Source organism: Numida meleagris, chromosome 8, assembly GCF_002078875.1.
Source record: "Numida meleagris isolate 19003 breed g44 Domestic line chromosome 8, NumMel1.0, whole genome shotgun sequence".
NCBI classification, from domain to species: Eukaryota; Metazoa; Chordata; class Aves; order Galliformes; family Numididae; genus Numida; species Numida meleagris.
In genome coordinates, this window is record NC_034416.1 from 28,134 (window position 1) to 53,177 (window position 25,044).

General features: G+C 37.9%; 1 protein-coding gene across 1 annotated transcript; it reads left to right on the forward strand.

The window, feature by feature from the left end:
• Positions 7 to 24,791, forward strand: ZC3H12B (zinc finger CCCH-type containing 12B). Its single transcript, XM_021405723.1, has 6 exons — positions 7 to 150; positions 11,048 to 11,828; positions 16,683 to 16,822; positions 17,954 to 18,188; positions 18,279 to 18,385; positions 18,869 to 24,791. The coding sequence occupies exons 2-6, from the start codon at positions 11,218 to 11,220 to the stop codon at positions 20,287 to 20,289; spliced, it is 2,514 nt and encodes an 837-aa protein (XP_021261398.1). The 5' UTR covers positions 7 to 150; positions 11,048 to 11,217; the 3' UTR covers positions 20,290 to 24,791.

Below are 25,044 nucleotides of genomic sequence, written 5' to 3' on the forward strand. Positions count from 1 at the left end.
CCTCGCTCCAGTCTGTCCTTCCCCCTCCATGCGGCGGGAGCGGTCGGCGTGGGGCCCGTGCCGCGGCCGCGCCGAGCCCCGCCGTCCCTCGCTTTTCCGCCGCCAGATTCCGCAAGGAGCCACGGGCGGCGTCTGCAGCGACAACAGCGGGTGAGGCCCCGGCTGAGGAAAGGGGTGGCGAGGGAAGCCGTGGGGCGGCCGGACGAGCGGGCGGCGCCCTGATAGTGGCGGATGCCCTTTCCCGGCCCGGCGGAGGGGCTCTGCGCGTCGCGCGAGGACGGCAGGGCGCCCCCTGCTGCCCGCCGGCAGTCTCCGGGCTGGGCCGCGGTTGAGGCGCGGCCTTCTTGCCGCCCGCACGCCCGGTCCGAGTCGGGAGAGCCGCTGCCTTGGGGTACCCCGCCGCCCTGTGGGCTCCGGGCGGCCGCTTGGCCTACTGCCGCCTCCTCCCGACGTCACCGCCGGTCTCTGCGTGCTCCGACCCCCCTCCGAGGGTGCTTTGCGGACCAGACCGGCACGGGGCCTTGTGGGGAGCTGGCGTTTTTATTCTAGCGGGGGTTTGGGTCCAGAGGTCTCTTGGCAAATGGTGGCTGAAATGGCCTAGACAGCTGGGTGCAGAGTCGGAAAATTTGCCTGGTTTCATTTAATAAGTGCAAAGTACGGATTGCAAAAGCTGCACTAGCATGCTGTTTAAAAAGGTGTTCTATCTCAGAACGTATGAAGGGTAGCAGGAAATTTGTATTAATAGAAGCATCGTGATTAAATAAGGAAATTAGTTTCATAGAGGGTACCGTGTGATCGCTACTCACATCCTTCCATTTTGCTTTATATTACAAATGTGAATTAGAAACTGATTATTTACTACAATACAGAGGAAGTTTACAACAGTATTTCTAATCAGTTAATTTGAAAATGTTACTTTACATAGCTCTTCTCTAATTATCATTTAAACCTTTGGAGACTGTATTTCACAAGACTTGTGTAATTCTTTCCCAAGTCACTAAACAATAAAATGGAATGCAAAAGCTATGTTGTGTCTTAATTTAGATCCACATTTATCAACTTAATTCTGTTTGTTTAATACATGCTTTTTTTTTTAATCTTCTAGCATGCTTTAGTGATAGGTACTGTCATGAATGGGAAGGAAGAATAGAAAGAAAATGAAAATTATCTTGTTCATGAACATATGTTCAGCTTATCGGTAGTTCTGTGTGCCTGGGAATCTGATTTCATACGCTTAGCATGATCACTGAAGTGGATGTCTGTGAAGTAGTTGTTTTTGTACAGGAAGTACCCTTAATTGTAGAAATACATCTTTTAATTGCCACATACTATAAATGGCACTATGGTACGTAGAGTTGAAAGGTAAATTTTACAAGTGCCACAAAACAACCTTTGAGTGTAGCGGGAGAACTCTGGCAGTGGGGATGTCGAGGTAATTTTCAAATGTAGAACAATGTAACTGCTGTTGGAATGTGTTATTTCTTTCTCACTGTCATGTTTTCTGTATGTTGATCCTGTAACTGCTGATGTTTTCTGGACCTGTGTTCAGATGGTCTTCTAAAACAATGCTTAGTGAGTTTTAATGGAAGCCCTCTGTAAAGCTTCCTAAGTTAATCTCATTTGAAAAACCTCTTTAAAAATCTATTTTAAATTAAAAAAAAAAAATCTAACGGCAACTGAAGTCACTAATGAAAAAGAATGGAAACAAAAGATGTTAAGAGGATGAATGGATACCAGTGACACTGTATGTGCAGATGAACTAGTAGGAGTCAGTCCTTACTGTCAACTGCAGTGAATAAGTTTTGGCTTTCTGTTCTTTGATCTTTTAGGATGCCTTTTTCCAATGCAAATTATTCCACTGCAGACACCTATTACTTCTGACTTTCCTAGCCAACTGAGCTGTCATTTTGTTAAACATTTATAGTTCTACTATAGATCTGTGAGTAGTAGAAATAAATTCTTTCCGTCACTTATGCTCTGTTACTGTTTACTTCGAGAGCGGAAAAACTGAAGCTCTTTGGAATAAGGAAGACAGCAGGATCTAAGTTCAGTTATAGAAGCAAGGCTTGAAAAAGTGAAGAAAAAAGATTTATAAACTCAGGGAAAGTTTCTGGATGTTGCAAGATTATGGTTTGATATATTGATTCATCCATTCTCATAAAAAAAATGAAAGACTGTTACAATACCTTGAGCTCACAAGCAACCCTGCGACTGCTCACCTCTTTTGATTATGGAAGCTGCTAGACAAAGGACTTTGAAGAGCCATGTGTACATGACAGGACAAGTGTGCACATGTCTGTATGTTGCATGTATGCTTTTTTTTTTGGCAAGTTTAGTTTAAAATACTATTTTCCAGGTATCATAAATGAGAATTATATTTGATACTTTACATCTGTTACTGTGTTTTTATTTTTTGTTTAATAAGCTATATTTGATGGGGTGTATTTACGATAACACAGAAGATTCATCTGGAAGTAAGAAAAACCACCCTTTCAAATTTAGGATTTCTAACATCGTGATCTGTCGCATGATTTGATATATTTCAGATTTAGGGAATAGATGTGGAAATGTAGAGCTAAGCAACATAGGATCTCTTAAGATTTAGCTTTATTCTTCTGAGATGAACAGTTTGTTCATGAGATTGATCATAACAACAAAAACTTCATTTGCTATCAGTCTCCACTCAAATACATATATTCTTTCTATATTTAAAGTCTTTAGCTAAATGTCTTCTTGTTTTAAAGGTAGCTACTTGTAATGCTATAGTGTGATGGAAAGTACAGCAGTAATAGCAGGTAACAAAGTCTTTGGCTGCAGCAAACAAGGACAAGCCCAAATGCACCAGCCATGGATGCAAAAATGAAGGAAAAAGACTGCTTACCTTTGGAAGGCCTCAGGTAGGCAGAGATCTCCAATGAGATACCTTTGCCTCCGCTGCCAACCCTTAAATGAGGTCTGGGAAGGGGTGGATCCTGGCTTCACCCCTTCAGGTCATTCAGGTACACTGCATGCACCTGAGCTTCCCTGGGTGGGCCCTGCCTTCCCACCAGGTGCTCTATCACTGCTTCAGGCCATGACTTAGCATTTCTGCTATGCTACTGTATTCAATTTTCTTAAATTAGTTACTTTTGACTTTGTTTTCTAGCACACCCGGTTGAGTCATCATGTCAAAAGAAAATCTAGTCTTTACATTGTTTGCTGTGTGACTCCTTTAGAATTTCATTAGGATATAGTGGTCAATGGCTCAATGTCCAGATGGAGATCAGTGATTAGTGGCATCCCTTGGGGGGGCTGTATTGGGGCTGATACTCTTTTATATCTTCATCAGTGACATTGACAGTGGGATTGAGCTGCACTCAGAAAGTTTCCTGATGACACCAAGCTGCATGATGTGGTTGACATGCCTGAGGGATGGGATGCCATTCAGAGAGACTTAGGCAGGCTGAGCAGTGGACACAGAAGAACCTCATGAGGTTCAACAATGCCAGGTACAAAGTCTTACATCCAGGTCACAGCAACCCCCACTACCAAAACAAGCTGGGAGTCAAAAAGATTTAGCACTGCTGAAAAGGACTTGGGGATAGTGGTGTATGGTAAGCTGGACATGAACCAGAAATGTACCCTCACAGCCCAGAAACCCAACAATATCCTGGGCTGCATAAAAAGAAGCGTGGTTGGCAGGTTGAGATAGATGGTCCTGCCCCTCTACTCTGCACTGGTGAGGCCTCACCTGGAGTACTGCATCCAGATGTGGATTCTTCAGTACAGGAAAGACATAGACATGCAGTGCTATAACAGGGTCAGAATATCAACCTTATGTTATGGCAAAAAGTTTGAACTTGAGTTATTTTTTTAGTAAGGGCATCCACAAGAAATTTAATATATTTACTCCTTTAACGAGCCCACAGACACCTCAGCCAAGTCATATAAAAAAGTAATTTTTTAAGAGTTTTTAACTACAAACTGCATGAATCCCTAACCCTAATTCTCACCTCCTTCCTCCTTTTTTTAGACACTTTTCAAAGTCTTCTAACTGATACTTTATCCTAGTCCATATGTAGATCATTATAGCATAGGGATCTACTATTTCATTTTTGAAAGCAAAATTTATTTTTCTGTGCTCTTCATGAAGATGACTTTCCAGCTTTACACCTTGGAGATGAACCGTGCTGTCACCATAGGAATGAAAGAATCTGAGATCAAAGAATAATTTAGATTGGAATGGACTTCAGGAGGTCATCTGGTTCAATACACTGCTTAAAGCAGATGAATTAGTGACTTATTAGTGATAGTGATTGTTTTTGCAATAGCAACAGACCTGAAAACCTCCAGTTACAAGACACTGTTAAAGCCTTCTTATTTATTTCCGTAAAGGCAATGCTTGATGCTAACTCAGTGAGATGTCTTTTTCTGCTTCTAACACTTTGTTTAGTAGCTTCTGAAGTGGTTGGTTTTGTATCAGAAAGCATAAGTCCTAGATGCTGAATTCATCCTCCCACTTGGTGGATGGTATAACATGCACAGAAGGGTCCAGTCAGTATGTTGAGAATTGTAGAAACTGAATATCCTTTGTTTTTCAGATTTCTGAAAGACTGTTTTATTACTGGATTAAATTTTTGGTTAAAGGAGGATTTGGTTTAGTCTAGCAAAGTAGAGTTCTAAATATTTAATTAGAAAATTATGATCAAATCGGTGTAAGTTAAAATGTGTCATATTTGATGTGTCTTTGTCTTAGCTGCAAACGCCACTTTTTTTGTTGTTGCCCAGGGCATTAATGAGTCATTTTAGATCTGCAGAGTATGTAGTAGCAAACAGCCTCCTATCAGAATGTGGATTAGGAGAACAAGTGTCTTGCTTTGGTTTTAGATCTCCATACATGATCTCAGTTTACAAGGAACTGCTAACAAGTAATGTTTTTAGAAGTTATACTTCTCATATTTTACACGATGACATCAACTAAAGTGTAAATGCTGCCACTATATTGTAAATGTTGCCTTGGTAGTGACAACAGATTTTTCAGCAGCAATATCACTAGACATAGTTACTTAAGATTGTTAGAAAGAAAAGATTGGTGGAAAGAGGCACCATATATTGCTCTGATGCCTTTTTTTAAATGCATGTTTACTGTAGAGGGTGTTTTGTTTTCTGTCTTAAGAAGTCAAGTTTAATAACTAATGCAATAGAAATACTGCCTTCCCTTTCCTTCAGAAGTCAGGCCTGTACTTGCTATTTTTCTTGTGTTTAGCACTGCTTGTTCTTTCTAGGTCAAGTAGTTGGTTGATTCCATGCACAAATCACATATATTAAGAAACAGATAAAGTATCACTCCTGTCTTTATAATTTCAACTATGTCCATTCTGCTCCTTTGAATTCATACTTGTGAATGTAACAAAATTAATGAAGTCTGGCATAAGATGCTTGAATTCTACACTATCTTTGTGTCTCTTTTCAGTTCAAACTTTATTAGTAGTGTATTCCTTCAGAAGAATATCTCAAATACTCCATGTGACATGCTACACACAGTTTGCTTTTATGTATAATCTCAACTGATATCAATGTTCATCTGAAGTACTTTACAGAAATAAATTTGAATTACCTCAAACACTGAGGTGAGGCATTATTTATAATGATATTACAGTTTCTTACTACAATATTAAAGTTTAACAAAAGTCTGCAATGTGGTAAGAATGAAAAATGGATATGTTCAACACCTTTTCTATTCTTCCATGTTCTTTCTATCCTCTTTTGAATTAAATCCTGTAATCTCCACCAAAGCAAAATAACTTCATTGCGAGGCTGTAGATTTGGCCCTAGGGATTCATAGCTTATCTGTGCAGCAAAGAGTACATTGTTTTGTTTAGTGCTCCAAATCTACTGTGACCTTATTACTAAAGAAGTTTTACTTTGGGTTTTCAGAAGTGGCCATGTTTTCTCAAGATTCTAGCTAATCAGAACACTTTTACTCATTTACCTGTTATCTGTTAGTTGGATCATGTTTTTCTTTGTCTGGCATTGTCTGACATGGTCTCTAGGTTAATTTCTGAATCCTTTATGAAAGCTTAGCTATGGAAAAGTGTCACAGATGTTCAGTCATACATTTTAATATTGTCAGAAAAACTTGCAGGGCAGATGCATAATCAAAGGTAGAAAAATGAAGCTCTGAAGCACCTTCTATGAGATCTTATTTCTGATTCTGTGGAGCATTCTGCTTTTTCTGTTTACTGTCTTTCTTGTTACGGAGAAGCTGAACATAATTATCTAGTAACTTGGTACAGTTTTCTCTACGCCAGACAAGGAAGTTTTCACCATGGTCAGCCAAAAAAGATCTGAAACTTTGTAACCTGCTGTAACCCAATAACAGATATGGGAAATTAGTTTTAGTCTTGGTCACTAGGATTGTTGTGGTATTTCATCAAATTTTGGGCAAAATAAAACCATATAACCAATATAAAACCGTAAAACCAATAAGACTGTTAAAAAGACAGGATTGTGTTCATTAACAGATTGGAAAGGAAGTAGCAGCTCTCAGATTTTGTTCATCTGAATGTCTTTTCATTGCTGAATGGTGTTGTCCCTCGTGCCTTATTCAAAACACCATCTCCTGCATTCAGCAGTGTTGAAATAAACATTCCTGTCTGCACAGTTGAACCTCTGCTACCATTACAAGGGTTCCCTCAGCATCATTAAGAAAGAATAGTTTCCTAAAGATTGGTGTGATTACATTCATCGTAACTGATGAGTCAGTACTGACAATCTTTTCTCTTTGCCTCTAACATGAGTGTGCTAAGCCACATTCCTTGTTCTGCTCTGAACATGATTAAGTGGGGAAGAGAAACAGATGCAGAAACAGAAATGTAAACTTGCTTTTATTTTAAAACACTATATCCTAGTTGACTCAGAAAGAAGAAAGCTTCTAAATAAAAATGACTATTAGCTGTAGGCAGCAGGCTATTTTTTATGTATGTTTTTAATATCAATGTTAAGGACAAGGTGTTTCCTATTGGTGTTACCTGTTTGTAGTTTATTTTAGACAGTGAGATCAGAGAAATCATAATGACTAGAAAAAGTAAATTGTGCTTCTTGATGTTGTTCTGAGTTTGGCTTCATAATGAACTATACTGTTGTAGGCCTTTGATTTGTGTAACTTTGTTTCCCTATTCATCAAAACAACTGCACTGAAGTTTCCCATTAGTGTGTTGAGACCGACATTGCATAGTAAATTAAGAAAAAATCCATTAAACTGAATCAAGGTGCTGTCATTTATATGGCTCTAATTATTAAGGGACTGAAAACTGATCTTCCATTTTAATACTTCCATTACAAACGTTATTTGAGCTAGCGCATGCTCTGGGAATACTGATTATATATGTGTCTAAATGTTTAAATGAGATGAAGATCTCAGCTCTTCAGCTTAGATCATCTTTTCTAGCATGGAAAAATGAGTTGGTTTAATTTATTAGACTAAAAAGTATGAAAACTATTTGAATGTGTTCATTTTCAGTATTTTAAAATAAGGGTATCCCTTTTAAATCAGGAAGGCTCCCATTTCTCACTTCTGAGTGAAGAAGGTACTATAAATAATGCTAATGCCAGTTATCTGCATCAAAAGCCAGCTTCTGTTATCTTGGTTAAAACCTGTTATACTCATCCTTTGCTGAGTCACTCCTATGTATTTGGTACTTTTTAAGGAAGCGATATGAAAATATGTATGTGCTATAAATCTTTCAATGATTTGATGTTTATATGAGTGTTGTTTGCTAATTACAAAAGCTCTTGAGTCAGTCTCAATAAAACTGTAAAAAACAGTTTTAAAAAGAATTAAAGAACAGAATTCTGTATTCCATATCCTGCTAGATAAATTCAGAGTGGTTGATCATGTGGTCTTGTTGACATTTGAGAGCTGCTTGAAACTGTAATATAAAGTACAAAAAACCCACAAAAAATTGCAAGAGTATCACATCTTTTAATCATTTAATTTTAAAATGTCAACATAACTGGGAAATTCTTATACAAAATCTATTCTATCCTGTTTTCACCTGTTTAGGTGAAAATTAAGTATGTTAAACCTACCACATTTGCTACAGGCTGAAAATAATTCATTATTAAGTTCAAAAAATAAATTGATGAAAATGATTATTCCCGCTGAATTACTGCATATGTATACTGTAATGTATCCCTATTACTATCTCTGTTTAAAATAATGATGAATATAGAAATCTAGTACAGTCAAGGTTAGTAAACACACTAACAAAGCACTGCAGATCATCCCACCTTCTTCATTATAGCAGGGACGAAAGAGGATTCCCACATAATATAGAATCACAGAATGTCCTGAGTTAGAAGGGACCCACAACATTGTCCAGTCCGTGCCCCAGCTCCACACAGTGCCCCTCGAACCCTACTTTTGAGAGCGGTCTACCAATGCTCCCTGCGCTCCGGCAGCTCGGGGGTGTGTCCACTGCCTTCTGGTGCAGAACCTTTTCCCATCCTGACCCTCTCTCCCCGACACAGTTCCATGCCGTTCCCTCTGGCCCTGTCGCTGTCACCAGGGAGCAGAGCTCAGCGCTGCCCCTCCGCTCCCTGAGAGGAGCTGCGGGCTGCCATGAGGAACTGTAGGCTGCTGTGAGGCCCCCCCTAGGCGTCCTCTTCTCTGGGGCGAACAACCCCAAGGGACCTCGTATGTCTTGCTCTTTAGGTCCTTCTCCATCTCTGTAGCCCTCCTTTGTACTCTCTCTGTAATAGTTTTTGAGATTAGTGGTGTTTTAGGGGCTATGGTTTTCAGCATCTTAATATCTAAAATAATACAAAACTTAGAATGAATAAGCTTTGACTTCTGTGCATGCTGCTGGTTCTTTCATTTTCTTTTGTACGTTATAATGCTTTGTAAAATGCCCTTGATGTTTTTCAGGCAAAAGTGGAAACCAATTTTTCATTTTAAATACTTCTAGCGTGCAAGATTGTGTTAAATTTGTTTTACATCTGTACATTAATATATTAATGTCAGCATTTCTAATATTATTCTCTTGATTTCAGTATTTACTGAATTTTGTTCTGTGGGAAACATTTAAGATTATATTTTTAGGAAAAAAAAAAAACCAACTAACAACCATCGCAGTGTCAGAGATGCCCTCTAGTTGCACTAGACGCATATTTCCCTTCCCCCGAACAGATCCTAGTGATTATTTTCATACTCTGGATTTAGCATTATACTGCACAGTAGAGTAATTCCCCTGATGCACATTAATAGACTATTTCTCCTATTGTTTTCTGGTTTAGCAGTAACTAAGTAAGAGCCATTGTGGTTTCTTGGGAAGATAGAAATGGGATTTTTGAAACACTCGAGTACAGCCTATTTGATAAAGCTCCATATATAAATAGTTCATATATGTGGTTGATGTTTTGAGAAAAACTTTGTCAGCTTTTAATGCTTGCCTGTAGCCTGAAGTAGTGGAAGAGCCTTGGGAGGAAATGAAAAAGGTGCCTGAAAGAGATGTAATTTATTATTTGTTATACTAAGTGATTATGCAAGTGAGGTGTGTGAGGGAGCCTGTTAGGAAAGGACATATTTGATCATCTTCATTCTGGTGCCAAAGTCATGCCTATTTTGCATCACAAAAATTCTCACAGCAATCTTCAGACAGAGCTTTTCATGCATCCAGAGCTTATATCAATCTACCGCATTCTTCAGAACACAAAATTAACAAGCGAAAGTATATTTGAAAACTGGTGTCAGTACTAGGGCTTCTTTTGTGGTTGCTGTTTAAATCCAGGATTGTGTTCCTCGTGCTTCTTCAGACTAATATTTGGTGACAGAAATATCTAGTATAGATGTAACTTTGAAGAGAACAGTTGTAACTTCAAAGAGAACAGTTGGTTCTCTTTGAGAATTGGATACGTTTGCATTTTTATCTCTTTCACTCTCTTATTTTTGTCTGTAGCTACATCTGAAGGAGGTGACTTTAACAAAAGCAAAATCTGTTAAAATGAGAGAGTGGATTTGAAATATATAGCTTCATCATGACAATTACAGTTTTTCATTATTCTCATTGGATGCTCGATTCTCAGTCTGCTGTTTTATAAAGGAAAGTAGGCCTCTTGTTAATTACTTTGGTTAGCTTGTCAACTCTTTTGTCAACTCTTCTGTCAAACAGTTGAAATCCTATTGTGCCTTAAATGCTGACTTACAAATTCCTTCCATTGCTCCATATTTCTCAATGAATTTTATTTAATTACCTATATTTGTCTATAGGTCCAAATTGACAATTTTCTCTAAAACATTCACTGCTATTGCTTTTAAAAACTGTTTTTCCCAGGCTCCATTATGTCAGTTCAAGCCCTTCATAGGTCTCCTTGACTTTTACTTTGTCAGACCTCTCAATAGGATTCCTTGAACACTTCTAGAATAAGACAGAAACTGTAAGTGTGTATCCTGGCTTTCTGACAAAATGCAGTAGAATCAGTCCTTGATTTTAGAATTTTCAGTGCAGTAGATATAGTAAACAAAAAGCACAAGATGATTGCTTAGAACCTTTCTGCATGTTTGTATTGACTTTTTTTTTGCATGTCTAGCTACCAGTTTGCACTAAACTTAAGGAGATTTGGCTTGTCAACTCGTAGTAAAACATTACTGAAAGAGACTGAAATGGTTTGTATTAGATTTTATACGTACAGGAACTCCACACTGTGTTGCTGAAGCAGACAGCCTGTTTGTGCAGTAGAAGGCTATAAAAGACAGTTTTCTAGTGAAAGTTTTGGGTCACCCTTTTATTTTTTTAAATCCCATTTAATTATTAGTAAGATACTCTATTAATTACAGCTGTAAACATGTGGCGTGGGAGGTAAATTTTTCATGTGTGGAGATATAGGAGGAGGGAAAAATAGTTTATTTTGTGCCTAAAGGGACAACAAAATGACATGCTTTATTATGACCAATCTTAACATGGAAACTTAAATGACTAGAGACCTCTGTTTACTTGTAAACAAAGTTACTGTAGTCAAGTATTTTGCAGAATTTTACAAAAGCTTTTTTTTTTTTTTTTTTTTAAAGGAACTTCATGTTGGTGTTGTTTATGCCAGAACATAATAAGCAAGGCAGATTAGCTCCAGCCCTGTGTAAGCTTTGTGTAACTAGCAAACACAATGCAATTGAGTATGAAATCCAAGTGACTTTGGAAATGAAAGAAGAGTTCTGAGCTCTCTGACTTGAAGCTGAACGTGATGACGGCCTGGTCTATGGTAGGGAAACTGAAAATGGAGAAGAGGCACTCCAGAGAAGACAGAAACATGGAACAAGATGCTGGGGAATGCAGTGCTGAATCTGAGGAATGGACGAGCTCAGAAAGTGAACCTGAGCAACCGTACTTCCGAAGCAGCTGTAGCAATATTCCATGGAAAGAGAAGGAAGTTTCCACTAAACCACATCGGCCACTCTGTCGCTCCCCATGTTTGGATCGCCCAAGTTTTTCACAGAGCAGTATCACACAAGACTTGAAACTAGAGGAATGCAAAACAAATTTGGACAAGGAATACCAAGCTAAAATGGATTTTGCTTTAAAGCTTGGGTATGCAGGTGATCAGATCCAGGCTGTACTGAATAAACTGGGAGCAGATGCGCTCATCAATGATGTTCTGGCAGAACTTGTGAGACTTGGTAACAAAAGTGAATCAGAAGGACAGAACAGTGCCAGCAGTACCACTAGTACTCTGGTGCCAAGAGGTCCTTGCCCAAAGGAAATAGCAAGCCCTGAATTGTCACTTGAAGATGAAGTTGTGGATAACAGTGATAACTTGAGGCCAATTGTCATTGATGGAAGCAATGTGGCTATGAGGTGGGTCTCCCTGTTGCAACACATGAAAAGAAAAAAAATGACAAAAAATATTGATGAGAAAAATCAATATTGGTTGCAACATCATTTGAAGTCATATAGTATATTCACACTGATAGTGAATCTTCCTTATGGACCCTTTAGTCCAGCCTTTTAAATATGTTGTCGCTCATCTATATGCAGTTCCAGTTCCCCCTCCTTCTTTAAAGCAAACTCTCCCCTCAAATCTGAGGTTCTATCAATTTAACTGTACTATGCTGTGTTTTAAGTCCTTAAACAATGTTGAAAAAGATTAATGTCCAGAGGCAATCAAACAGAGGAGTTAAAAAAAGCTCTTTTTAAAATGACAGTATTATATGCTGATGGTATGCACTGGACTTGAGGGAAGTTAAACTACTGCTGATAAAGCCTATTCAGAAGTCAAAGCAATTTAGCAGTGTCAGTACAGGTCTATGTATGAGCTTAACCAGCTGACTCGTACAACTGCAGTACTTGTGAATTCAGATGCGTGCACACACATGGCTACTCAAGTCTATGCTAACTCAAGAGATTTCTGTCCTGTGCCACTTATAAGCATATCTGTAGAATACACAGTTCACCTAGAAAGTACTTTTGTTTATCATTGAGAAACTGATTTTCTGTAAGGGAGTTTAAACTATCTGGTGATCAGAGGTATCAAGATTTTTTGAAAGTAGCGTTTCTATAACAGATGTCCTTTAGTGTCAGCTTTCTGTTTTAAAAGAATTTGTGATCAGAATTTTTTTTTTCTGTGTAGCAAGAAAATTAAGGTTTTTGTAGGTGTATTGAGTACTCTGAATTTTGAAATAAATACAACCCTCGCTCTCCAGTCATATACAAATGTTTCATAAACAGGATTTTCTATTGCCAAGTTGCGGTTAATATGCAACTGTACTGGATCTGGTAAGGGATGGAGTTAACTTTCCCCACAGCAGCCCATACTGTGTTGTGATTTGCACTTATAGCTAGAACAGCACTGACATTGCACCAATGTTTTTGCTGTTGCTGAGCAGTGCTGGCACAGCATCAAGGCCTTCTCTCCAACCCTCTACATCCCTTGGCCAGTAGCCTGAGATTGGGCAAGAGGTGGGAAAAGGACTTCACCATTACAGTTGACATAAATAGACCGAACGGATATTCCAGACTATGACATCATGCTCAGCAATAAAAAGCTCTGGGGAAGAAGGAGAAAGCCAATTGTATTCTGGGCTGCATAAAAAGCAGCATGTCGAGCAGGTCAAGGAAGGTGATTCTCTCTTGCTAGTCCACCCTTGTGAAAGCCCACCTAGAGTTCTGCATTCAGCTCTGGGGTCCCCAGCGCAAGAAAGATGTTTACTTCAGTTAAAGTAGATCTAGAGGAGGGCCACAAAATGACAGGCCTAGAACACGAGTTCTACAAGGACAGACAGAGAGAGCTGGAGTTGTTTAATTTGGAGAATGCTCCAGAAAGACATTTCAATACTTAAAGAGGGTTTATAAGAAAGAGAGAGAGACACTTTTTTTTTTTTTTTTTTTTTAAATACAAGGGTATGTAGTGATAGAACAAGGGGTAATGGTTTTAAACTGGAATAGAGTAGATTTAGATTAGGCATTAAGAAGAAATTCTTCACTGTGAGGGTGGTGAAAAACTGGCACAGGCTGCCCAGATGGCCCATTCCTGAAAGTGTTCAAGGTAAGGTTGGATGGGCCCCTGGGCAACCTGATCTAACGTCCCTGCTCATGGCAGCATAGTTAGACTAGATGATCTTTAAAGGTCCCTTCCAACACAAACCATTCTATGATTCTGTGATTCTCATTACTTACACATTTGTCTTCCCAAGCAATTGCTATACATATTTAGGTCCTGCTTCCCAGTAAGTGGAAGGACATTGCAAGCTGGTGGGAAGTAGAGAACAATGCTTTTTTCTCCTTTTGCTTCTGTGCAGCCTTTGCTTTTATGTCATTGAACTCCTGTCTAAAACCTGCCAAGGTTTTGTTTTTTTTTTTTCTCTCCTCCATCTCATTTTCTCCCACCTCTGAGTAGGGTGAGTGAGGGAACAACTGCAGTACTTGCCTGCCTATAGTGTTAAGCTACACCACAATCCAAAACATGTTTCTGTAAAGCAACATCACCAATATTTATTTTACTCTTTTTTATTTTTCACTATTTGTTGTGTTTTCAGTCTCTGTACTGCTTGAGTAACTCCTGAGCACTGCGTGACAGCAGCTGGAGAAGAGTGTATACTTTTATTATTCCATACCTGAGAACTGATACTCTGTTTATGAAATAAATGGCATATGCATTTGAAAATACAAAAGAATATTATATTCTGTGAAATCTGAAAAGAGTACGGAAAATCACTTTAGCAATGCTTTTGCATTAATAATTTAAGTTGCAAGGATTTAGAATACGCTGGTTATCCACAGGCCTTAGTTATACTGATGGTATTAGATACCTGACTGCCTTTGATCCATTTCAGCGTTACTTTCTATGATGTTCTGAGCCCAGGAAGAACATGTATTTCACTGCACTCTGGTAATCTGTGACGTTTTTCCTCCAATAAGTAAAATTTTGAATTATAATCCATAAAATAATGCTAGAGACCATTGCAGTAAGGTGCTAATCTCTTAATAATGCAGCATTGTTGTACAAGCTGAGAATACCTGGAAAGTGAAGTGATAATACAGTTCTCATGTTTTAAAAAAAAAAAAAAACTGCATTGATGATGCAAATGGTAGCCTTGCCTTTAAGGTAAAAAAGAAAAATGTAACTGAATGGTGTCTATGTAAGAACATACCCATTTTTAATATAGAATTTTTTTTGAACACTTTTGGGGGATGCTGCACAGAACTGACAACTTGAATCTGAATGGTACAGCAACTGGATACCAGTGACAAACAAAAGCCAGTTGCTGTAAACTGTGGGAGGCATTCCTAGCATTTTGTAGAGCCACAAGGGTCTCCTTAATTATAGCCAATTGCTTGGTCTACTCCCACACTGTGGGGCATCTAGAGAAGAGTCCTCTCCTGTATTTTGCATTGCTAGCTAGATCTCTTGGCTATTTCTGGTAAGGGGTGTCACGTGGCTTTTTTTTTTTTTTTTTTTGCCTTCTGGAACCCTCCCTGAGAAGGCTGCTCAACCACTCTTTGAAAGGAAGAATGCTGTTCCTCAATACAACATCACTGATCTGATTGAGTTAACACTTTTTGCAATGAATGGAATGATCTGAATAAATTAATATAGAAGTCTTGACAAGAACATTGAACTGGGCAGATCCACTGCTGTGTCATAACTGATGAAAAACTGCAGCTGTCTCAAGAAAGTAGACAATTCTGAATGAAAACATTTTGAGAAAAGCACATCAAGGAGCATAAGATTGGCTTATAAAGTCTGCGCTTTTCAAATGCAATTTTAGAAGTAGCTGATGTTGCTAACCAAACTAAAGTGTGATAAAGGGGAGATTATTATTCTTCCAGTGAGAGTCAACTTTTTTCCCCCCCAAGTATTTTTTCTTCCTCAACGTCACGAAGTAGCAACAATATATACACTCTTGTGTTGGCTTGAATCTAAATATGAAACCCACCCATAATGTAATCTATATGTCTTTCTTACTTATGTAGACTAAATACTGAGGACATTACATGTAATATATGCCCTCAAATGTTATTCAGGCATTCCTTAACTGTCTTTTGAGAGTATTTACAATAAACTTGAAGAACTGTGTTTCACATTTATGAAATCAACCTATAAGATAGACTGAATAAGATTTATAATTAAGATTCTAACTAGTATCTATCAAACATCTATTTTTTCTTCACAAGAACTTTTAATTCCATTTTATAAATGGAAGTGGTATTATAGAGCTGTTTCAAACGCTCTTTTTCCTTGATTATGTACAATAGTAGAGACTCCATTATGTTGCAGAAAACAAATTTTTGATTTGCTGGAGAATGGATGAAGGAGCTTGAAGAACTTTTACAGAGTTATCTCTCTCTAAAATAAACACATATTTTTAAATCTAGATGTTTTAAAAGCATCTATTCCTCATGACAGACAGCATCGCTAGCTCATTTCTCTTTATTATTGTTAACTTTTTTACGGTACTGATGTTTGTGAGCTCAATTTTTTGTGGAAGGTGACATTTTTCAATAGATCAGCTAATAAAATGAAAAAGCAGAAAAAGAAAGAAAAGCAGAAAAGCAAGTACAACAATAACAGCAGAACAACAAGATCCTAGGCTGGAGCAAGGGAGGATTCACTCAAACACAACAGCTGTAGGTACAGGAAGGAAGCTGCCTACCTTCAGAAGACCTCAGGTACACAGGGACCTCCAGTGATATACCCTCACCTCCACTGCCAGTCCATAAATGAGGGTTGGGAAGGGCGGGGAGCCAGGATCCGCCCCTTCTGGTCACCCAGGTTCATTGCATGCATGCACCTGAGCTACCCTGGGTTGGCCCTGCCTTCCTACCAGGTGTTCAATCATGGTTTCAAGCCATGACTTAGCATTTCCACTACACTTTAGCATTAGGATTATCATGTAACTGTTTTGTGGTTTGTTTTTTTCTCTTACTTTATTTTTGTGATAGTGCAATTTCACAGTTTCTATTGCTTAAGTACCAGTTTTGTAATCTGATGATTAAATAGCTTTGTCCAACTGTCATTTTCCAGTTATGTAAGCTGGTCTAACAAAATGGTTTACCTGTCTCTACAATTGCTACTTACCTTGTTTACCTAGATCATGACAGCTTTAAAAGGAAAAACAACAACAATAAAACCCAAAGCCAAAGCTTTTATGTTTGCTGTTTCTAAGACTTCTGGTTGTTTTTTTGTTGTTGTTTTGTTTTTTTTTTCTTCAGCCATGGAAATAAAGAAGGATTTTCCTGTCGGGGAATTCAACTAGCTGTTGACTGGTTTCTGGAAAAAGGACATAAGGATATCACTGTGTTTGTACCTGCATGGAGAAAAGAACAGTCTAGACCAGATGCACCAATTACAGGTAACAACAGGTCAAGATTTTCTTTGACTTCTTGGCTCAAGTAAATAAATGTGTTGCATTAAGACAGAACTGTGTCATTTTTCTAATGAGTACTACATACTCAGCTGTGGCCATAATGTTGCTTTCATTCAGCTGTTTAAGAACAAAACAATTTCACTGATGAGGAACGGTTAAGCATTTGCATCTTCAAAAAAAATTTTTCTTTGTAATATTACTGGATCATGTCAACACTCCTGAGAGGAGATATAATTTTCCACCAATAGCAAACGTTGTTTAGTGGACAAAAGATAATGATTAGTTGCTGGGCTAGTAGAAAACATGTGGTATCAGGCCAGGGACTCATTGAGCAGTGTAATCTTAAACACTAAAGAAGTCCATGAATTTTTACTCCAGTTGCAGTACTTATATTTCACTCCAAGCTAACAAGAAGGCTATTGTAAGACAGTAACAATTGAGTTATCGTAGAATCATAGAATGACCTGTGTTGAAAAGGACCTCAAAGATCATTGAGTTTCAACCTCCCTGCAGTGGGCAGGGTCACTAACCACTAGACCAGGCTGCCCAGAGCCCACGCCCAGACTGGCCTTGAATGCCTCCAGAGATGGTGCATCCACGACCTCTCTGGGCAACCTGTTCCAGTGCGTCACCACCTCCTCAGCAGAAAACTTCCTCCTAACATCTAACCTAAATCTCCTCTGCCTTAGTTTAAAACCATTCCCCCTTGTCCTATCGCTATCTACCCATGTAAACAGTTGTTCCGCCTCCTGTTTATACACTCCCTTCAAGTCCTGGAAGGCCACAATGAGGTATCCCCAGAGCCTTCTCTTCTCCAAGCTAAACAAGCCCAGTTCTTGACGTGTACCTTTTCTCACTGTTCCTGAACATGGTTATTTACAGAGGAGTACAGTGGTTATGACGCTTAAATACTGGACATTTACTTAGTGTTTTGAAAGCGCAGAAATGTCATTCTCCTTCTAGGTTTTTTTTGATGTTGTTGTTGTTTTAAATGAGGATCATATATGCACATAATTACAAAATTATTTCTCAGAAAAGAGGTAAAGTTTAATATTTCAAGGGCTGCATTTCTTTACAAACTTTTAAAGAAGTTGCTCAAGTAAACTTATTTTACAGATCAAGAAATCTTACGGAAATTGGAGAAAGAAAAAATTCTTGTTTTCACCCCATCTCGAAGAGTTCAGGGAAGGAGAGTAGTTTGCTATGATGATCGATTCATAGTAAAGCTTGCTTTTGACTCAGATGGCATAATTGTATCAAATGACAACTATCGAGATCTTCAAAACGAAAAACCAGAATGGAAGAAGTTCATAGAGGAGCGGCTGCTAATGTATTCTTTTGTGAATGACAAGTATGTTTTTTCTTCAAAAATTAAAGAGAATTTGCCAATTCAGAACCCTCAGTAAAAACTGAAATTCAAATTTAATTTCTTTCCCATTAGATTTATGCCTCCTGATGATCCTCTAGGACGCCATGGTCCAAGCCTTGAAAATTTCTTAAGGAAAAGGCCAGTTATTCCTGAACATAAAAAACAACCGTGTCCTTATGGTAAGTGCTTAAGTCATATTTATGTGCTCTATTCAAAGGTAGGTGAAGAGAGCAATTAATTAACATCTTGTCATTACCAGCCATCCAAGCACCATATCCTTTTTTATGTCCATCACGCACATATTAACAATATAGCAAAAAATTAAGGCTATCACAGATTTTTGCTATTTTTTTCTGGTTTGTATTCAATAAAAGACATTCATAACTACATAAATGTTTTGTTTTACATAGCACTGAGTATGTTGTCAGTATTGAACTCATGAATGGTAGGAAGAAAAGTGATGTGTCTTGCCCTTTATGCAGTGATATACCTGGTTACAGGTAGTAGCAGAGTCTGGACTGCCTGCATGTATAATTATTCTTTACAGTGATAATACAGAAACATTACAATTAAGAAACAGTGAAAGGTATAAAGAAAAAGGCAGCAGGTGGTAGTATCAATTATTTTTTGGTATATTTAACTTGAAATCACTTTTCTTACAGGTAAAAAGTGCACCTATGGGCACAAATGTAAATATTACCACCCAGAACGGGCAAACCAGCCTCAAAGGTCAGTAGCGGATGAGCTTCGAATAAGTGCCAAATTATCTGCTGTGAAAACAATGAGTGAGGGAGCCTTGGCCAAATGTGGCACAGGGCCCTCCAGCTCCAAAGGCGAGATCAGTTCTGAAGTGAAACGAATTGCCCCAAAGCGTCAGTCAGATCCAAGCATTAGATCAGTAGCTGTGGAGCCTGAGGAAAAGTTAACAGTAGCCCGGAAGTCTGAGGCCAACTCTGTCCCATCTCTGGTTTCTGCATTAAGTGTACCAACGCTCCCTCCACCAAAAAGCCATGCAGCTGGTGCATTAAATACTCGTTCTGCAAGCAGTCCAGTGCCAGGTTCCTCACAGTTCACGCATCAGAAATCCTCACTGGAACACATGTCCAGTGTGCAATATCCTCCAATACTAGTCACCAATAGCCACGGCACCTCAGTTAGTTACACTGACCAGTATCCCAAATATGAATCATTAGGGGACCATGGCTATTATTCCTTACTCAGTGATTTCTCCAACTTGAGCATAAGTAGTATGCATAACACAGATTATTACGGGGCTGATGTGGACCAGGGGATGTATTCTAGAAACTCAAGCCCCTGTCCTGACAATTGCTTAAGCCATACAAGTAATGATTCTTATTCCTCTTACAATGACTTGTATCTGGGTGTAGCAGATGCCAGTCCAGAAGATAATATGAAGATCCACAGACTGACATCGCAAAATCGTCTTCAGCCTTTTTCCCATGGTTACCATGAAGCCTTAAATAGAGTTCAGAGTTACGGAACTGAAGAGCCTAAACAATCCCTTCGCAAACAGTCTGTTTCCCACTTAGGCCTGCATGCCCAGCATCCAGTTGTTGGAGCACGGTCCAGTTGTCCAGGAGAATACCCTGTGCCTCAAAATATTCATCCATCAACTGCACAACCAAGCCGTGCCTTGGTCATGACAAGAATGGACAGTATTTCTGACTCACGGCTTTATGAAAGTAATCCTACAAGGCAGAGAAGACCACCTCTCTGTCGAGAACAGCATGCTAGTTGGGATCCTTTACCATGTGCATCAGATTCTTATACTTATCATTCATATCCATTGAGTAACAACCTTATGCAGCCATGTTATGAACCTGTAATGGTAAGAAGCATGCCTGAGAAGATGGAGCAACTGTGGAGGAATCCATGGATTGGGATATGTGGTGAGCCACGGGAACCACATATAATCCCAGAGCATCAGTATCAAACATACAAGAACCTCTGCAATATCTTCCCACCAAGCATTGTCCTTTCTGTGATGGAAAAGAATCCCCACATGACAGATGCACAACAGCTGGCAGCTATGATTGTTGCCAAACTAAGAACAGGGCGCTGAAATATTATAACCTCTTTTGTATAAATGAAACTATACAGCACATAGGAACTGGTAGAAAAATTAAATAAAGAAGGAAGTGGGCAAATCTATTGTATACATTTTCTAATAAGGTAGGATAAACTTCTGTACACAGTAGTTGTTGTATATGTATTGAGGCACTATTTAAGAGTTGATTGTATTGTAAATTTTAAGATTTTAAAAATAAGGATTTTTAATAGTATTTTACAGGAAATGCATACCTTGCTGCATGGATAGTTCATTAAGAACTACAATGTCACATTCTGTGTCTCAAAGCTTTTAATACAAAATTATTATTAGCAGTTATATTGCATGTATTAATGTACACTTTCAATTTGATTATAAATACCCAATTGGCCTTTCAAAGCATGCTCTTTACAATCCCAGATGACTTCCAGGGTTTCAGCTTTGCCATTTGACACTGCCTATTGGTACATCAAATAGTGAAGAAAAAAGAAACTTGACAAAGAATTTTCAATTTGTAAAACGTTGAATCTCTTTCAGCTTTTGGATGTCAATATTGTTGGCATTTCTTAAATTTCAAAACTGTTCCCCGAGAGTTTATCTATTACTGTTGCATCAGTCCAACAGAAACCAAATCATTCATTAAATTAGGACAAAAACATTAAGGAATATGAAGGCGTGCTAGAACTAAAAGATGTTTTAACTGTAGCTTCCCTCTTCAGAACTGTCAGCCGTGCAGTAAGCAGTAACTACAGCCCTTCTGTGGGCAAGGATGGCATTTAACATGCAAGATAGCATTACAAGATCAACGTAAGAAAGAAGCGGGAGTGGGAGAAGCTGTTTCTTGAGAAGAGATGCTACAGTTCTGCTTTGTGGCAAAGCTTGCCTGGTTTTGCTCTTCAGATCCATGCAAAGGTGTGCATTTGCCTTGTGAACATTTCTAAAGCTCCTGCTTCAACAAGTGAGATAATTTCGTGTGGCATTGTTTGCTCAACTGGTATTTTGCTCAGGGTGGGAACCTTTGTAGCTAAATGTCTCCAAAAGAGGCGTTTCTTGTTTTTTAAGCTGCACTGACTGAACGCCCTTTTTTGACTCCACTGTATATTTCAACATTTTGAACCATTACTAACTCGATATGTCTCGAGCTAGGACTTAATGACTTCTACTGTAGTTTTTTTCATGAAAGTTGAGAAGGCCTGGTTTACGTATGGCCTTTTGTTTCTTCATGAGAAGGTGTGACACTGCCTAAATGTTTCTTACTGTGAAACACATGGAACGTGAGGCTGCAGTCAGGGTTGTTTCTGGTGTTTTGATAACGGCTTGCATGCTGCTTTCTCATTCTCTGTTTGTCTGAGGAACAAAACTGCATCATTTCCTACATTTGTATTGATTCACAATATTTTTCAGGCTATTTATCATGGGCAAAATGTGTTCCTGTCAGGTCAAAAGCAACAAAGAAAACAATTACAGGTGCAGTGACAGTTAATTTACTGATAATTGATAACCATATCATTTCACACATGATAAATATTCTTCTGTTGGTACAGGGAACATATATGACCACGCCATTATGTATTTAAATTGAGTTAACTTGAAGGTGATTTGTATTTACACTTGTTTTTTAAAAATAACTAAGTTTTAATTAGTTGGTTATGGTCTCTGTAATAGGAAAAATAAATCTTTGGACACCTACAACAGCTGGAGGAAACAGATTTATCTCTTGACCAGTATCTAAAAACATTTCTTACTAACCAACATTTTAGATTTTTAATTTGCAATTAATTCTTATTCTCTTCTCTTGCATGGTATTAAGCAGCTGAGAGCAATGCCTCAAATAACCAGAAATGACCTTTTGTTTGTTGATACAAATTGTATCTCTTTTTCTTGATTGTATACAAACTGTTTAAAAAAAAACAAAAAACAACAAAAAAAAAAAACCTAACAACCCACAAACCTCTAGATTAACTTCAGTATTACATGTTCACCACAATGTTTGTGACACCATGTGTCACATGGAAGTAGCCCATGAGTAATTATGATTTTTTCTGTTATTTAAAATGGGCACTTATAGTTCATAGGCAAGCAAGACAACTTTTCAGAACCAGTTTATTATGTGCACAGATACTACATGTACACCTCAAAGCATTACGTGATTATCTTTAGCCTACTAAGCAGATTCATCCTTGCACTAAACTTTACGTAAAAATGTTGCTGTTAACTCATCTGCATGTGTTTAAAATGTAACAATATAATTACTGTAGACCCTGCTTTATTCTTAACAGATTAATTTATAATTTATTTAGGTTTAAAATGAAGCTTATTTTGCACTCACACATTCCATCTTGCATGGAATTAAATATTTGGACGTAGAAACGTGTTTGTCACCTTTTTCTCCCATTATAAAGATAAGCTATCTCAAGAGGGTTTGGTAGGTGTTTTTGGTATTTTGATGTGTGGAATCCTGAGCAGAAGTTACTGTATGAAGCTCTGTGTGATTTATGGAGATACTCATTTTTGTAGGACTTGTCTCGTTGTTTTAATGTTCACAAACTTTTGTCTTACTGATAAAAAAGGAATTATTCTAAATGGAAAAGCTATGGAACTGCAAACACAGAATACCATTTCTGTAAGGCACTTTGAAAGCTAATTGTCTTTTTTTTTTAAAAAGACATTTGCATCCATCCTATGTGGAATTACTGAACGGGCAGTGTAGCCTTGTGGAAATACTTTGCAGATGTTGTGCTTGTTTAGTCCACCTTAGAGGAAATGAAACTTTTATATGTGATGTAGTCTTTCCTAATCCACTAGTTAAGTGACAACTCAGATATCCACATCTGTTCTCAGATATGTTTACATGCCAATTCAAAACACTGACACGTGAATTAATCTTGAGCGCATAAGCTTAGATTTCTTCTTACATGGAAGAGTTGATCTTATTAACACATGATCATAACTGTCTATATTGTAAATATAAGATTTTGTATAAATGCTCTTTCTGAGAGCATGGTATTTAATGTTTTTAAAACTGTAAGTAAGCAGTTCTAGAAACTATATTTTAATAAAATCCATAAGATTCTAGCTGAGAAACTGCAAAAAGAAAAAAACAAAAGCGTTAAGATGAAATCTTGCAAGAAAATGGTAGATGTTAGCGGAGCCAGTCTTACTCTAGGCATTCTGAATGACTGATCTTTAGTCTTCGGCTATATTACTTTCACATAATTTATCACTTAAGAGTGCATAATGTTAAATTCCTGATTCAGAACTCAAACGCTTTATTGGAAGTCAGCCTAATTAATTTTATGTGTTTTTGTAAGAATTACATGTTAGTAATATATTAAGTTGTACATATAGAACATTTGACTACTGTTAGTCCCCGTTGTTGTCTTATTGAGCTACAGTAGTGGGCTTTATTCATTTGTAGAATTAAACATTATGGTTTAATTGTTGTAAAATTTTATAAATCTCTTTGGGTTATTTTGGTTGACCCAAATATAATGTAAGTCTCAATGACAAAATGAGTGAAAAATGGATGTTAAGCCAATATGTGGTATTTATAAAACACTGTAGTAAGTGTGCAATGCTCTAGATGCAGCTGCATGGACATCATTCACTAGCATGAGTCTGTTTAGCTTTTTGTAAAGATGTTTTAAATTTAAACTCTTAAAAATAGGAAGTGGGCATATGGTTGCTTAGAACAAACAGAAGAATCCTTATTAAAAAAAAAAAACAACAAAAAACCAAAGTATCTGTTTAGGTAGGTTCTCCACACATATCGTTAATGCCAGTTTGCCTCATACTCCAAATTTTGGCATTTTGGAATTCTTACTGATAAAGCCAGAACACGCAAAGAATAAATCTGACCCGATGAGTCTGTTTAAAACTTACTTGATCTGTGGCATGCACATGTACCTGTGACATGCGCCAAACCACTGTCAGGAACATTTCAGGGAACATATTTTGAGTACAGTCATTTTAAAAATTGCACGCTGAAAAGAAGGTACGAGCTTCATTTCTGTACAACTTTGGCCCATGGAAATGCTACTTTTTCTTGACTTGCCAAAAGTTAACATGAAACGTTAGTACCACAGGACTCCTATTAGCCAGATCATGAGATCTGTCGCTATTATTGCTGTGGGTAAGCGTTCAGCTTCAGTACCCCCTTTTATGCACCCGGATAGCAGGCTGTGTGACAGAGCAACAATAATGGTGTTTCTTGCAATACTTAAACTGGAAAAAAAACAAGTTCGCTGTTATTTATATTATTCTCACGCCAGTGTTTGCTTAGCTGTTGAAGATCCATTATATGATCTCTATGATTTTGGTCTTCGGTATTTCAAAGTTTGTAAACATATTAAAATTATTGAGAGGAACCCAAAATTATTATAGTCTATTACTTGTAGCCTCCCTGCTCTGTGTAAAAGGTTTGCACAACTATTTAATACACATGAAATGTTATACTTTATATCTATTTATCTATCTATCTGAAACCTGCTTATTTAATAAAACTGAGAGCCACTGGATATTTTGTTTCTAGCCTTTTATTTGCTAACCCTGTTCAGGAGAGAGCCCTAGAAGAGCTGTTTTGTCCAAAACAACCTGGACGTGTTGTGACACTTATTTTTCAGTATTCCTTGTTGATTTACAGGAAAAATACCCAAATTGTGAAATCATACATAATGCTCAGCTTTTCTGTGTTTAAGTCTGTGTAGGAAAAGGATAAGTGTAAGGGTACTCCATTTTACTTGAAAAAGCAGAGAAACTTCTTTGTGTTAG